A 14,435-nucleotide genomic window follows, 5' to 3' on the forward strand; every position below is an offset into this window, starting at 1 on the left:
ACTACATCTAGTAATTACTCTCAGCTGAGATGTATTTCATTTTAACTAAGATGTATCTGGGGTCTGTCAAAACGAGGTATTCCAGATTAATGTACGGGAGACTTTTAACGCTTTTGAGAGATGATGAGTACCATTTTCCATGGAAAAACAACCAAACATGACAAAAGATCTTGAATTTCATTAATGTATTGAAGTGTGTACTAACATTAAAATGTATTTCAGAAGCTACAAACTGACAATTGTTGATTTCTAACTTCATGACGAAGATACAAAGATGATGAGCATTGACTGCTGGCTATGGCCATCAGCAATGCTTTCTCTACATCTTTAGCCACATTCTGCTGGATCAAGGTGATTGCGTATTCCATGATGGCAGCATCACAAGGCAATGTGAGAGGTGCATTGCCTGTTAATCCGTACTCTTCTTCTGCTAGATTGAACAGCTCTCTAACAATTTCATTGTTAAGGTAATCCAAGGGAAGCACAAAGCGTTTATTATCAGTAGTGTACACAACAAAGTGACCCTTCTCTGCTGTTGATGATGTGCTGCAATCTTCTGAATCTGTACCACTAACAGTTCCTGGAAATTCAATCCTTTTTCTCCTAATGGCAGCCAGTTTCTGCCATTTTCTTGCCAATTTGATGAGCTTCTTAGCACTGATCATCTTGAAACTGATTTTTACTAAGGAAGGAGATGTTTAGATCTTAGAATATGGAAATGTTAATCTTATGATAGATACAAGGAAATGGAAGTGAACGCGTTATATATACAGAAGACCAGAAGCAATTCCACAATGGACACTTTCACAGATCAGGCAGACATGCAAGACAAAACCATGTGAGAAGTGGGCTATGTGGGGTTGTTAGCCAATGTGGAACATGGAAGGTATGCATATATGTACGTTTTCGATCAAGTGGTTTAACATTGAAACAGGTCCCATTTTTTTGTCTCATGATGCTCTTCATTGACGGTCAGATTTTCAGGTGAGAGATGAAGAAGGCAACCGTCCCAACGGCAAAAAACCATTCATACTGTACGTTGGCTATGGTTATTATGTGTCGTTTGATTATTTGACAGGATTGCAGATTTCTGTATGAAATAGAACATGGGTTGCATCACATAGGGTGTCATTAATTTGTGGCGATCATTAATGTTTCTCATTTATTCTCTTGCTCCTTCCTTGCCTGTTCATCTTCATTTTATTTTTTCTGTTGCATTTTATCAGTGAGACAGGAAAAGCTGGCACCTATCTTCTAACTGTTCACCATGTTTTCTGTTTGTTGATCCTGCTACTGGTAGTCAAAATCATCCAGCAAACAAAAAGACCATCTTCGCCTCACATATTCTAGTCATTAGCAAACCAGAAGTCAAATTGACAATGGCTGATTTCTAACATCTTGATGAAAATCAAAAGAACCATCTTGATGAACAAATTCTGTTTGGTGATGAATGAAAAAAAAATCAAAGACCATGATCACTTAACAAATTCCTGTCATCGCCAAACGGAAATTCAAATCGACAAAATCTCCTCACAGTCCATAATTTACTTAAAAATCTTAAAAAGATATAGTTATTCAATGGGCCAACTCTTCCGCACCTGCAAGAAAAAAATTCAGGGGAAAGAGTCTTTTGGGATTTATGACGCAGAATGCTAAGAACACTAACACATTCATCAGAAAAAGATTTTACGAAAATTATTACAAAAAGAAATTTAGTCCCCATATATAGAGACCACTTGTCTTGAGGTAGTTTCTTCCACAGGAAGTAACAAATTTTGGATTTAAAAAGAAGCAACTGTTTTAATGAATGGGAAGGGCTAGAAAGAGCTTTGTAGTCTCTGTAGATTGAAGTTTCAATTTCAGACACTTGAATTTTTCCATTTTTCAGACTTCAAATGCTATATTTTCTGGTTGTTTCAATCTAATTGTTGTTGAGGTACTTAACCAGGACAATTTTAGATTTCACTTTAAACTAAGATTGATCTGGGGGCTATGTTATCAAAGGGATGTTTCAAGAACTGTTTTTGATGAAAGAACAACCAAATGTGAAAAAAATTCTTGTATTTCATTAATTTATCAATGTGTATATTAACTTTGTATGGAATTTCAGAAGCTACAAATTGACAATTCTTGATTTCTGACTTCTTGATGAGGATACAAAGTTGATGAGCATCGATTGCTAGCTAAGGTAATCAGCAATGCTTTCTCTACATCTTTAGCCACATTCTTCTTGATCATGGTGATTGAATATTCCATGAAGGCAGCATCACATGGCAAGGTGAGAGGTCCATTGCTTGTCAATCCAAACTCTTCTTCTGCTAGATTGAATAGCTCTTTAACAATTTCATTGTTTAGGTAATCCAAGGGAAGCACAAAACGTTTTTCGTCAGTGGTGTAGACCACAAAGTGACCCTTCTCTGCTGTTGATGATGTGCTGCAGTCATCTGAATCAAGACTGCTAATTGTTTGCGGAAACGTGAGCCTTTTTCTACTAATGGCAGCCAGTTTCTGCCATTTACTTGCCAATTTGACGAGCTTCTTGGCACTGATCATCTTGAGGCTGATGAAACTAAGACAGGAGATATTTAGATCTTGTAATATGGAAATCTTAATCTTGCTTTGGATAGAGGGAAACGGAAGTGGGTTGGTTATATATACACAAGGCCAGAGACAATTCCATTACCGACACTTCCAACCCACTTCGATACATGCAAAGCAAAACCATGTGAGAGGTTGGTTTTGTGGGGTTGTTTGGGAGGTGGACATGTTTGCCTATGTAGGGACATGGAAGGATGCAGACATGCATGTTTTCAGTCAAGCGGTTTTACAGTAAAAAAGGTCCAAATTTGGTGTCGCTTGATCTAGCCGAATCAAAACTTAATCTGTGATCCACAAGAAGGCAGATGCATGGATAAGCCTACATGTGCATGTGAATCTGTTCCTGATGGTTTTGTGAGAGCAGCAATTCTATGCTTTGGAAGACAAGGACTATTGGCCCAACATGTCCATTAACTGTCTAACAAGTAGTAGCCACAGGTTCCTACTTGGATGAGAATTGTGCTTTCTGAAGAATGATTATATACCTTATCCAGAAATTTACAACTGATTGTACATTTTCCACAAGGAACTCTTACTCTCCTATGCCTGACCTTTTCCTTTTACCTTTCTTGTTTGTTTTTGTCTTTGAAGCTCAGAGTTTAGACAAAGATTCCAAGATAAGCATGTCGCAAAAGCATATCCGTGATCTGAAGAAGCAGATATTGAGCAGTACTGCCCAGTGGTAATGGAATTGATCACAACTTTCTCAAAATCTTTGGCTATGCCTCGTCGGATGAGTGCTAAAATGCAGTCCATGTATGCTGAATCACATGGAAACCTTATAGGCATGTCACTTGATACTCCAAACTCCTCTTCAGACATCTTGAAGAGTTCGCGAAGGATTTCATTGCTAAGATACTCCAATGGTATAGCAAAACGCTTCCAATCTGCAGTGTAGACAACAATATGCCCTTTTTTAGCAACAAATGATGGGTTGCCATTCTTAAGATCCATCTTGCTACTGATTCTTAACAAGAAATTCTTTTAATCCTAACGATACCTATCTTCTGTCACTTGCTAGCAATTCTGATGAGCTTTTTCAGACTAATCATGCTGTCTTACTCCTGACTAACAACTAGATAACTTATATATGCACAAGATTTACTCGAGACAATGCTTCCTGCATAGGATTCCTTTTCTGGGAATTCAATGTAGAAGAATGTACTTATGTTGGAATATCCCTGAAGGATATCAGATATTTTATTCAAGCAGATAATCTACCAAAATATCATGTCCTTTGGCAGGGCCTGGTTACTATGAAGACCATAAACATACAGATCACAAAAGGCCAATAACATGAAAGTCTGCAAGATTTGGAAATTGGCCTGTAGCCATCAAGATAAAAATAATCCATCAGGTTTCTAGTCTGCTTATGATTATCCATTTCTACCCGTCAAATTCATGTACAAAAACCGCAATTATTTATTTAATCTTGTAATGCTCAGTCTTATTTAGACAAGTTCTATTGTCAGCTAGGTAACTGGGCAGCATAAACAGGGTATTATACTCAATTAGGTTCTGTTTTTTGCTTGCGTTGGGTAGGTCACATCATGTATTGCTCAAAATGGAAAATGAGGTTTTGTTCATTGTTTTGTATATTCATCAGAAGCCCCTTGCTGGCACAGGCTTCCAGCTTGTGACATTGTTTTAGTACTAACCTCAAATCAGCAAGAGTAACTGCTGAAATTCAAGAAAGGTCATTTTGCGGCATCCGATCGGTCAGGACATTCAAAGGACTGCTAGCCTAACTTAGGAATTTGCTGCTTTGAAAAGTTTTCTCAGCCTTCATTTTTCTTTTTTTTTTTTTCTTTTTTGAGAGTTTTCATTCTTCACAAATCGAAGTCTATATTTTATGAAGACAAATACTCCGTAAACTTAACCATTGTTGGCATGGCATGCTGTATTTTGACATAGCGATCAGGGATTGAAAAATTAAGGTTCTTTTCAGGTTTTAAAACTATATAAAAAAATGACTTGATAGATCTTGAATATCAATATTCTTAACTTATTAATCTGTTAAAAAATAACATGCAAAACTATACAAATAAGAGTTAAAAGACCTCATTAATAAAAACTTAAACCAAATCAAATAAAATCTTGAAACCTTATTAAGAAAAGAATTCAAAAAATACTACAAAAATAAATAATATTATAACTATATTTTTTTAGGACTTAATATAAAAATGATCCGGATTATAGACGGCTAAAAAACCATCTAATTTTATTATATTTTTTATAAAATTTAAGTTCAATTCATTAATTAAACAAAAAATTATACATGTTCTTAAACTAATTCACATTGTTTCTACTTCTTTCAGATTAATTTTTCATAAATTTATAGGAAAATTTCAAGTATCACCTATTTATTGTATCAAACCCAGATTTTCAAAACTACAAGAGTAATATCAAAATGTTGGCATATAATTAGCATCACAAAACTAAATGTAGGAGCCCATCATTCTATGCCCACTTCCAGATACTGTGAATGTAGATTCCAAATGGGTTCTTAGAGGGCCCGTTTGGTTTTTGTGGACTACCCAATAACTCTTGGCCCAAGTAATCTCTGGCCTATCCGTGTGTTTCACGATCTGTACAGTAGCCTCTACGATTCTTTTATTTTAACGCTTTTCTTTTTCTTTTAACTCTTAAATCCCGAACCGTAGGAAAAGAGAGAGAGAATTAATTATTAATTATTAATTATTCTCACTATTTTATCTAAACTAATTAATTAATCCCTGTAAGTATAAAAATAATTGAGTAATCCTTGACCAATGTTGACTATCCTTAATTAAGTAAGTATTTTTCATAGTAACTTCTTTTCAAATCAAATTTTTTTCATCTTGTTTACTTATCTTCTTTTTATAATTTCTTACAAAATAAAAATATTCGTGAAATTTATGAGATGATTGTTTTAAGTAAAAATAACTTTCAAGGACTAATTTCACATTTTAATAAATTATAACGACTAATTTATTACTTCTGTAAAATTATAGGGACTACTTAAATAACTAATTCGGAAAAAAAATCTAACAAAATTGTGTGCCAATAATGTGGACACCTTAAAAAGGCTTATCCTTCCCACGTATAAAAACGGCCATTTGAAAAAACTAAGCCAAAAAGAAAAGGCAAATTCCCTTCACTTGACCTCCTCACAGAGAGACACAGACATGGGTGGCCTGAAACTGCCACCACAAACTCTACACGGTATCCATGGCGGGAGGAGACCTCTCACTGGTCCACCTTCAAAACCCGCCTTCACAATTCAACCAAATTACAGCTCTTCCATTCCCACTGGTAAAAGCTCCTTCTTGCTTCTCCAAGTTCTTTGTTTTTTCAATGTTTTTGTTATTCAAGTCTCTGGTTTAGTTAAAAAAAGATTCAAAATTTGAGCTCTTTAGACTTAAAAAGAATTAACTTTGCACTTTTAGTTTATTCATAAGCATTTAAAGCTGCCATGGTCTGTTTCTTGCTTGATTAACATTCTATGGCATTGCATAACTGAGCAAAGATGGTGTTTGATAATGGGTTTTTCTTGAAATCTCAAATTGGGTCTTAACGTTTTTGATAAATTAATTAATTGGTAATTCAAAAGGAAGCTGCTTATGCATATTCTACTTGTCATTATATTTAGTGGCATCATTTGGTCTTTAGATATATTATTTGTGTGGGGAATTTTGCAGGTTTTACTACAAGAAATGTTGCCCTTTTTTCACCCAGTATATTTCCATGTGGGTATTTCATTTTGGGAGGAGCCAGGGAAAGGCGTTTTGGTGCAAGGAATACACAAGGTTGATGTAATTAATGGTGTGAAATTTGAGATATGAATTTGTAGAGTGAACTATGAGGTTCAATTTTTGAAGAATATAGTATTTATCATGTTTCTTTTCAGCGTCAGTACAGCCGGTGACTGAGGAATTGGTGGAGGATAAGACTAAGGAAAACCCTGTAAGTGGGGATGCTATACGTCGTCGTTTCCTTGAGTTTTATGCTTCCCGTAGCCATAAGGTTCTTCCGAGTGCTTCTCTTGTGCCAGATGATCCCACTGTTCTTCTGACTATCGCAGGAATGCTTCAGTTCAAGCCTATATTCCTCGGGAAGGTTAGCGACAAACTATTTTGATCCTTATAGTTTGGAACCTGGTGTAGCGTGTTATTGGACACTGACTATGAAAGAAACAATCGCTGAACTTGTTTTAATTCATTTGTCTACGTAGCATGTGTGTTAAGTTTAGCTAATTCTAATTAACTTTTTGCTTTCATGGGTTAAAATTTTTGAGCTTATGATGGTTCTAGTGCTTCTGTCTCTAGGCTCCCAGACAAGTGCCTCGAGCTACAACTGCACAAAAGTGTATTCGTACAAATGATGTGGAGAATGTTGGCCGAACAACTCGACATCATACCTTCTTTGAGATGCTTGGAAACTTCAGTTTTGGAGATTACTTCAAGAAAGAAGCTATTAAATGGGCATGGGAGCTTTCGACCAAGGAGTATGCATGGATATAATAAAACTTTTGCTCATCCATTCTTAATTTGAAAGACTAAAGAGAAACTTATTAAATTTATTTAATTTTTTCTGGCAGATTTGGACTGCCAGCTGACAGGTTATGGGTTAGTGTTTATGAAGATGACGATGAAGCTTTTGAAATATGGCATGATGAGGTAAACTGCATGAGAATTTTTCAATTGCAACACATTACATCGTATGTTCACTTCCCCTGTAACTGGCTCCTGTGTTTTATGCAAAGCTATCCAACCTTTGCAGTTATAACAAGTTGTTTTCCACAAAAAATTTATTATGTATTAAAAAAAACTTTGCATCAGGTGGGTGTTCCTGTCGAACGTATAAAGAGAATGGGTGAAGAAGACAATTTTTGGACCAGTGGTGCCACTGGACCTTGTGGTCCATGCTCTGAGCTTTATTATGATTTCCATCCTGAAAGGGGATATAAGAATACAGTATGTATTATGATTCCTTTCCTTTCCTTTCGTTTCCCTTTTTCATTTCAAGGAGAAGTGGGGAGAGGGTTTGAAAGTTTCAGCCCGTAGAATTTCTCATGCTACTGCTTTTATCTTTTTTTGTTTGTTCTGGATGATTAATTGCAGGATCTTGGAGATGATAGGAGGTTTATAGAGTTCTACAACCTGGTTTTCATGCAATACAATAAAATGGATGATGGATCATTTGAACCCTTAAAACAAAAGAATATAGATACAGGTCTTGGCCTGGAGCGTTTGGCTCGCATCCTTCAAAAGGTACTCATAAGTTTTGCCACCATCATAAACTAGCAAGTTAACTATCTTTCTTTTGCATATTTAAAAATAATAAAAGAAAGAAGAAAAAGGAGAGGAAAGAAATTTCAATATCTCCATGGAGGTTTCTTTAACTAGTGGGCTTGATTTCATGGATGCATATATCCATAACAACATTTGTATTGCGTATCTGCTTCATAATTAATCTTTCTTCAAGTCTCATTTTGCTGCAGGTTCCAAACAATTATGAGACCGACTTGATTTATCCAATTATAGAGAAGGCTGCAGAATTGGCAAATATATCATATGCTCTAGCTGATGATCGAACAAAAATGAACCTTAAAGTACATTGATGCTCTTACCTTACCTACTACATGTCAAGTATTTCGTTTCAACAAAGTCTTCTTTTTAACAAACGTGCACCTGAAAGTTCTTTATTTTTTTCAGATTATAGGAGATCATTTGCGTGCAGTTGTATATCTTATATCAGATGGAGTGCTCCCATCAAATATTGGTAGAGGCTATGTGGTTCGTCGGCTTGTCAGAAGAGCTGTTCGTACTGGCAGATTGCTTGGTGTAAAGGGGGGTGGAGAGGATGGAGCGTTTTTACCTGCCATTGCAGAAAAAGTAATAGAATTGAGCCCCCATATTGATCCAGATGTACAGGCTAGAGGACATAGCATTCTTGATGAATTGCAAAGGGAGGAACTTCGTTTTGTGCAGACATTAGAGAGAGGAGAAAAGCTGCTTGACCAAATGCTTGCAGAAGCACTATTGAATGCTCAAAAAAGTGAAACCTTACCTTGCTTGTCTGGGAAAGATGTATTTCTACTGTATGACACTTTTGGGTTTCCAGTGGAGATAACCACAGAAGTTGCTGAAGAACGAGGTGTCAAGATAGATATGGATGGTTTTGAAGTTGAGATGGAAAACCAAAGGCGTCAATCTCAGGCTGCACACAACGTTGTTAAACTTGCAGTTGAAAATGGAGGGGATCTTGCTGAAAATGTTCATGATACTGAATTTCTAGGATATGACACACTTTCTGCAAGAGCAGTAGTTGAAAGCCTCTTGTTAAATGGGAAACCAGTGATACAGGTTTCTGAAGGAAGTGAAGTAGAAGTTTTGCTGAACAAGACACCATTTTATGCTGAATCTGGTGGTCAGATTGGGGACCATGGATTTCTATATGTTACACAAGATCGAAGCAAACAGACAGCTGTTGTGGAAATTAAAGATGTTCAAAAATCTCTTGGCAGTGTATTTGTTCATAAGGGTACTATTAGAGAAGGAGTTCTAGAAGTTGGAAGAGAAGTGGAAGCTGCAGTAGATGAAAAATTGAGGCAGCGGGCTAAGGTGCTTAACCATGGTTTACCTCTTATTCTGCCTAAATAGATGCTCGCAGCATGAGCTTGGTTAAAATTCTAATGGACATCTATAGATGCTTACCTTCAAGCAGAACCTTTTTTTTAAAAAAAAAAAAACTGAAGTATGCCAAATGCAGTGCTGATATGCAATGATATGATAGTTTTATGCAACCTACTTTCTACCTTGAAAGCCTACTATCTTATTGTTCGAGTGATATCTTGCAGGTTCACCATACTGCTACTCATTTGCTACAATCTGCACTCAAGAAAGTTATTGGCCAAGAAACATCACAAGCTGGTTCACTGGTTGCTTTTGATCGTCTCAGATTTGATTTCAACTTCCATCGACCACTTCATGACAGTGAACTGGAGGAAATTGAAAACTTGATAAATGGATGGATTGGGGATGGAACACTTCTTCAGACTAAGGTGATGTCACTTACTGATGCAAAAGAAGCTGGGGCCATTGCAATGTTTGGAGAAAAGTACGGGGAGCAGGTACAAGTGTATTTTATCGTATCTTCTTCTCATAGAGTTTTCAAGTATTTGCACCATACCTACAATTGAATAGTGATACTAACCAACCATATCAAGCACCAAAGGAAACAAGTTCCCAAATTTATATATCTCTACATATGCTGATGTGTTGTAGGTGAGAGTCGTAGAAGTTCCTGGTGTGTCCATGGAACTTTGTGGTGGAACCCATGTGAGCAACACTTCTGAAATACGTGCCTTCAAGATCATATCTGAACAGGGCATTGCATCTGGAATCAGACGTATAGAAGCTGTGGCTGGTGAAGCTTTCATTGAATACATTAATGCAAGAGATTCCCAGATGAAACTCTTATGCTCCACTCTCAAAGTATGTTTTTGTTTTACTCCTCTTATTGGATGTGTATATTTTTTCCATCTAATCTACATCATTCCAGATCTCTGTCTGCCTGTGTGTGTATTATGATCTATGGAGAACCATTCTGCATTTGGCATATTTGTATATGTAAATCTGCAAGTAAATAAATGGATATATTGGGGATGGATTGGTTTGTTATGTGGTTTTGATTCCAAGCTGAAGATAGTATTTTATGTTTATTTATTGCTGCATTTGAAGGTGAAAGCAGAAGAGGTGACAACGAGAGTGGATAATCTCTTAGAGGAGTTAAGGACGGTAAGAAATGAAGTTTCTGCTTTGCGTGCAAAAGCAGCAGTGTACAAAGCATCAATGATTGCTAGCAAGGCATTCTCAGTGGGAACTTCAAAAACAATCAGGTAAATGGTGCTTCTTGAGTGCATACATGTACATGCTCATAATACTTATTGTGTCTAAACTCTTGCTTCTCAAAATATGCCTAATTTTCATATCACTCACCAAATTGCATGCGCTTTCCACTTGAAGTGTCAAATTGACCTTTTCTTTGTTCATCTTACTTAGTTTTTTCCTAGTAATAGTAGACATTCCCTGGTTTGATAAGCAAAAAGGCTTAACTTAAGAAAAGGAATCTCAACCATTTAATGGTTTAAATATGCACATGATTTTTGAAGAAACTCCAATCCTGAGGGAGCAGAACTGGCATCATCTGTCAATGATTTGAGTGTTAGTTCTGCAGACTTGTAAAATGTAGTTGTTTCACTTGGCTCTGTCCCTTCAGTGTGATAGTTGGTTCCTCGTCTTTGAAATTGTTAGCTGTAATGTAATGTAATTGTCAAACATGCTAAACACTTTCACCATGTTTTGGGACAAAAGAATGACTGGTTGTTTTGATTATGTTCAGGGTACTAGTTGAATCCATGGATGATTTTGATGCTGATGCACTCAAGAGTGCAGCTGAATATCTAATGGATACACTGCAAGACCCAGCAGCTATAATTTTGGGCTCCTGTCCAGATGAAGGTAAGGTGAGTCTGGTTGCTGCATTCACTCCAGGAGTAGTTGATATAGGTATTCAGGCAGGGAAATTTATAGGACCTATAGCAAAGTTGTGTGGCGGAGGAGGTGGTGGCAGGCCTAATTTTGCTCAGGCAGGAGGGAGGAAGCCTGAGAACTTGACAAATGCCCTGGAAAAAGCTCGGACAGATCTTATTTTGATTCTAACTGAGAAGGCAAACTGAATAGCTCATATTCTCCTTTGTCCTTGGAAGTTTCCATTGGGAAATTCTTTCTTTTGTATACTCCACCTCAATTGCTTGGTCACAACTGCTGGGCTAGGCATACTTCCATATATTAACACAAGCAAACAACAATGAAATAGTTAGTGAAATTGCCGCTCCCCCCCCCCCCCGGCGTGTAGATATAGTGTATGAAAAAAAAAAGATAGGAAAGAGGGAAGAGAAATGTAAAATATTATTCAATCCAGGCAGATGTGGCCTTTTTAGCATAACCAACTTTGACACTTCCAACACCATTTTTTCTCCAGAGCATGGTCAGCAACATGAATTTTTCGGCAGGTTGCTTTTAAATGGAGACTAGAATCTTACAATGCTCTTTAAACATGGAATGGCAATACATTTATTCGTACTCTCCAAGGAAATACTGTTGCTGACACAATTTATGAAGATCCTTGGAGAAATCAGCCTACAAGAGAGGACACGGATTTGCTTGAACTAAAGATAACTGCTGTCCCCTAGAACGATAGCCATCAAACGAAAAGGCTGGCTAAACATTGAGTACACGTTTGCTTTCTTTTTGGAAATGCTTGGTTAAAACTGACAGAACAGCTACTGTCGAGGGATGGAAGATGCCATTAAAGGCTTGATATGAAATTTAGAGATAAATTTTCACCGAGAAAATAACTACTAGGATGAAAAATTGGCAAAAATATTTTTAAGACATTTAGTTTTAATGAGAAATAGCATTTCAAAAAATTGGCCATCTGAAATAGTCCCCTACAGAATCAAAGATAAAAGTATTCTAGTCCATGGTTATTTTATTTTTAATCTTCACAATTATCTACCCAAAATCCAGATTTCTATGTCTATCATATTCATGGTGTCTATCTACAGCTGGATCCAGCATCCTTAAATTGATTGTGTCTGATTTTAGTGGTGTACTTTGGGGTGGCTATTTCACCCAAACTGATAGATACTCCTCTAAAACGACATGAATGGGTAAAAAAAAATCAATCAAGAGCAAAAATTCAGGGTTTTAGATTGGTACAAATACCAGTCTCTTTACTCGAACTTCATCCCAGCCTGAAATAAATAAATAACTTTAAAGTTTGAAAAAATATATATATATCAAGCTAGTTATATATATGCTAAATATTTTTAAATTATAGCATTTGAGTTTGAGCTTAAGTTATCAATACTGAAACCTAATTAAAGACACTTTAAACATAAAAAAAAAAAATTATATTTTCAGGGATAGATATAACAAATATCGATATTTTGAATACCATTATGATCCCACTAAGAATCCTAAGTATTTAACCTAGATGGATGCCAAATGTCCCTTAGCTAGCACCACCCTTATCTTCGAGCACAAAGGAACTTTGACTTTGAGTAGAGAGAAGAGAGATCCAAGGGCAAAAGTCAGAAGAAATGGTAGGCTGTGGATCCATAAAGAAACCTTGGTGGTCTTGTATCAAATCTAATGTCCTGATTACTTGCTTCGATCACATAAAGAGAGATCGGTCCTCCTGCTTTCAGTGAAAAAAATCTATCCACCGCAAAATATGGATATTTCCATGTAAAACGACTCGACATTTGCAAATGCACATGATATATTTCTTATTTAAGTGGAGATTTTTATTTTTATTTTTTTGATGAATTTGGATATGATTTTTTCTTTTATTTTTATATTTTTTTCTTTTTTCCTAGTGAATGTATTAAGTAAGTACAAGTAACCACTCATTAAATATCTTAGAATTTATTGTACATTCCCTGTGATTATCATATATACCATCTAGAGAGTTCAACTTGGCAAAAATCTTGCGTGACGAGTAAGGCTTGCGCATGCACATATTGTTCTTATCTTCCCACTCTTTATTCAGCAATGATCGCCTTCGCCAAGCTTTTATCCTCCAAAATTCTTTTTTTCTTTTATTTTTGGGACCGTACACGTAAGCACCTTTAGTGATGCTCACAAAATGGCAAAATAATTGTTAAAACATCAAATTAATTATCCATAAATCAATCTCTTGTTATCTTTGATTGTGCATTATTGTCATAGAAAGATTTCACTGTCAGTAGACACATATAATTGATACGTCCCCGTCAAACTAAGGGATATTGTTTTCCACCAGCGCACATCCTTGTGCAAAGAGATGATATATATATATATATATATATATTATATATATATATATATATATATATAATATATATATATCCAATAACAATTTTTAAGTTTTTTTTCCTGATTTTGTGTGTAATTAGTAATGCGGTACAAAATGCTTTTAAAAAAAAGTTTTTCAATTAAAAATATATCAAAATAATTTATATTTTAGATTTTTTTATTTTTAATATCAGCAAGTTAAAACTATTAAAAAAACCTAGAAAATTCAAATTAATTTAGACTAAAAATATTTAAAAAAACACTTTAAAAAGTGGTTAAAGGGTTACCAAAAACATATATACATGAATTGTGAAAATTCCTTTTTCAAAAGCTCTTTTTAAAAAATATTGCAATTATCATGACTCAAATTCCGAGTAAATAACCGGCAATATATAAGCGATGTTATATAGACATTCCACCTAAATTAAACGTGAGAACATACATATCAAAAAAATAAATTAAATAAAATTACACATCGTTTCAGAAACTTCCGAAATATTAATAAAATATAGTTTGGGTTTTTGGGATTGGATGTACCAAAACATAAGTATTACAGCAATCAATTGTTTTTACATTTTTTTTGAAGTTTTACAAGCATGGCCCCAGAATTAAGATAGGTCAAGTGTCAATTTTGGGGGGGCAATTTATAACAATTTTAGTGAGTTCAGGCAACCTCTCTCTCAAATTATCGAAAGTGTGATCTTGTAGAGAATGGAAACGAGGAAGAAACTTCTCCTAGGAGTGCAAAAAGCAGTCTGCCTCACTCCACAGCTGTCAGTGCTTAGACCATCAGTCGGTGCTTGACCCCATCATTTCTTTACGCTGTCTTGCCGCGTTTTGTGTCTCTTTTTATAATAGTTTATCAAGATTTTACTTCGTAATGCTGACCTGTAGCCCACTCTACAGTCTTATTCACTACCCTATAAATACCTCACTTCTCACTTCTTTTCT

The 14,435-nt window shown here is 35.7% G+C and overlaps 2 protein-coding genes across 4 annotated transcripts; one reads left to right on the forward strand and one right to left on the reverse strand.

The window, feature by feature from the left end:
* Positions 1-176: 176 nt before the first annotated feature.
* LOC118058877 (auxin-responsive protein SAUR64) lies at positions 177-731 on the reverse strand. Its single transcript, XM_035071655.2, has one exon. It carries the CDS (start codon positions 663-665, stop codon positions 219-221), a length of 447 nt encoding a protein of 148 aa, XP_034927546.1. The 5' UTR covers positions 666-731; the 3' UTR covers positions 177-218.
* A 4,957-nt stretch (positions 732-5,688) lies between these two features.
* LOC118058879 (alanine--tRNA ligase, chloroplastic/mitochondrial) lies at positions 5,689-11,477 on the forward strand. Of its 3 annotated transcripts, none has more exons than XM_035071657.2 (13): positions 5,689-5,892; positions 6,279-6,386; positions 6,488-6,696; positions 6,906-7,084; positions 7,178-7,256; positions 7,419-7,553; positions 7,701-7,850; positions 8,081-8,191; positions 8,295-9,203; positions 9,440-9,712; positions 9,867-10,076; positions 10,323-10,480; positions 10,984-11,477. In XM_035071657.2, the coding sequence occupies exons 1-13, from the start codon at positions 5,766-5,768 to the stop codon at positions 11,318-11,320; spliced, it is 2,985 nt and encodes a 994-aa protein (XP_034927548.1). In that variant the 5' UTR covers positions 5,689-5,765; the 3' UTR covers positions 11,321-11,477. The 3 variants fall into 3 exon arrangements, with proteins under 3 accessions (XP_034927548.1, XP_034927549.1, XP_034927551.1); XM_035071658.2 differs by having other exon boundaries at positions 6,494-6,696; XM_035071660.1 differs by lacking the exons at positions 5,689-5,892; positions 6,279-6,386 and having other exon boundaries at positions 6,556-6,696; positions 6,891-7,084.
* Positions 11,478-14,435: the final 2,958 nt, after the last annotated feature.

Source organism: Populus alba, chromosome 9 (assembly GCF_005239225.2).
Source record: "Populus alba chromosome 9, ASM523922v2, whole genome shotgun sequence".
Lineage (NCBI taxonomy): Eukaryota > Viridiplantae > Streptophyta > Magnoliopsida > Malpighiales > Salicaceae > Populus > Populus alba.

Bases quoted from the DNA above. Each gene is read 5' to 3' on its own strand.
- LOC118058877 (XM_035071655.2), bottom strand. From the start codon at position 665: ATGATCAGTGCTAAGAAGCTCATCAAATTGGCAAGAAAATGGCAGAAA.
- LOC118058879 (XM_035071657.2), top strand. From the start codon at position 5,766: ATGGGTGGCCTGAAACTGCCACCACAAACTCTACACGGTATCCATGGC. The intron at 5,893-6,278 runs GTAAAAGCTCCT...GGAATTTTGCAG, and splicing joins CAGCTCTTCCATTCCCACTG to GTTTTACTACAAGAAATGTT. The intron at 6,387-6,487 runs GTTGATGTAATT...GTTTCTTTTCAG, and splicing joins TGGTGCAAGGAATACACAAG to CGTCAGTACAGCCGGTGACT.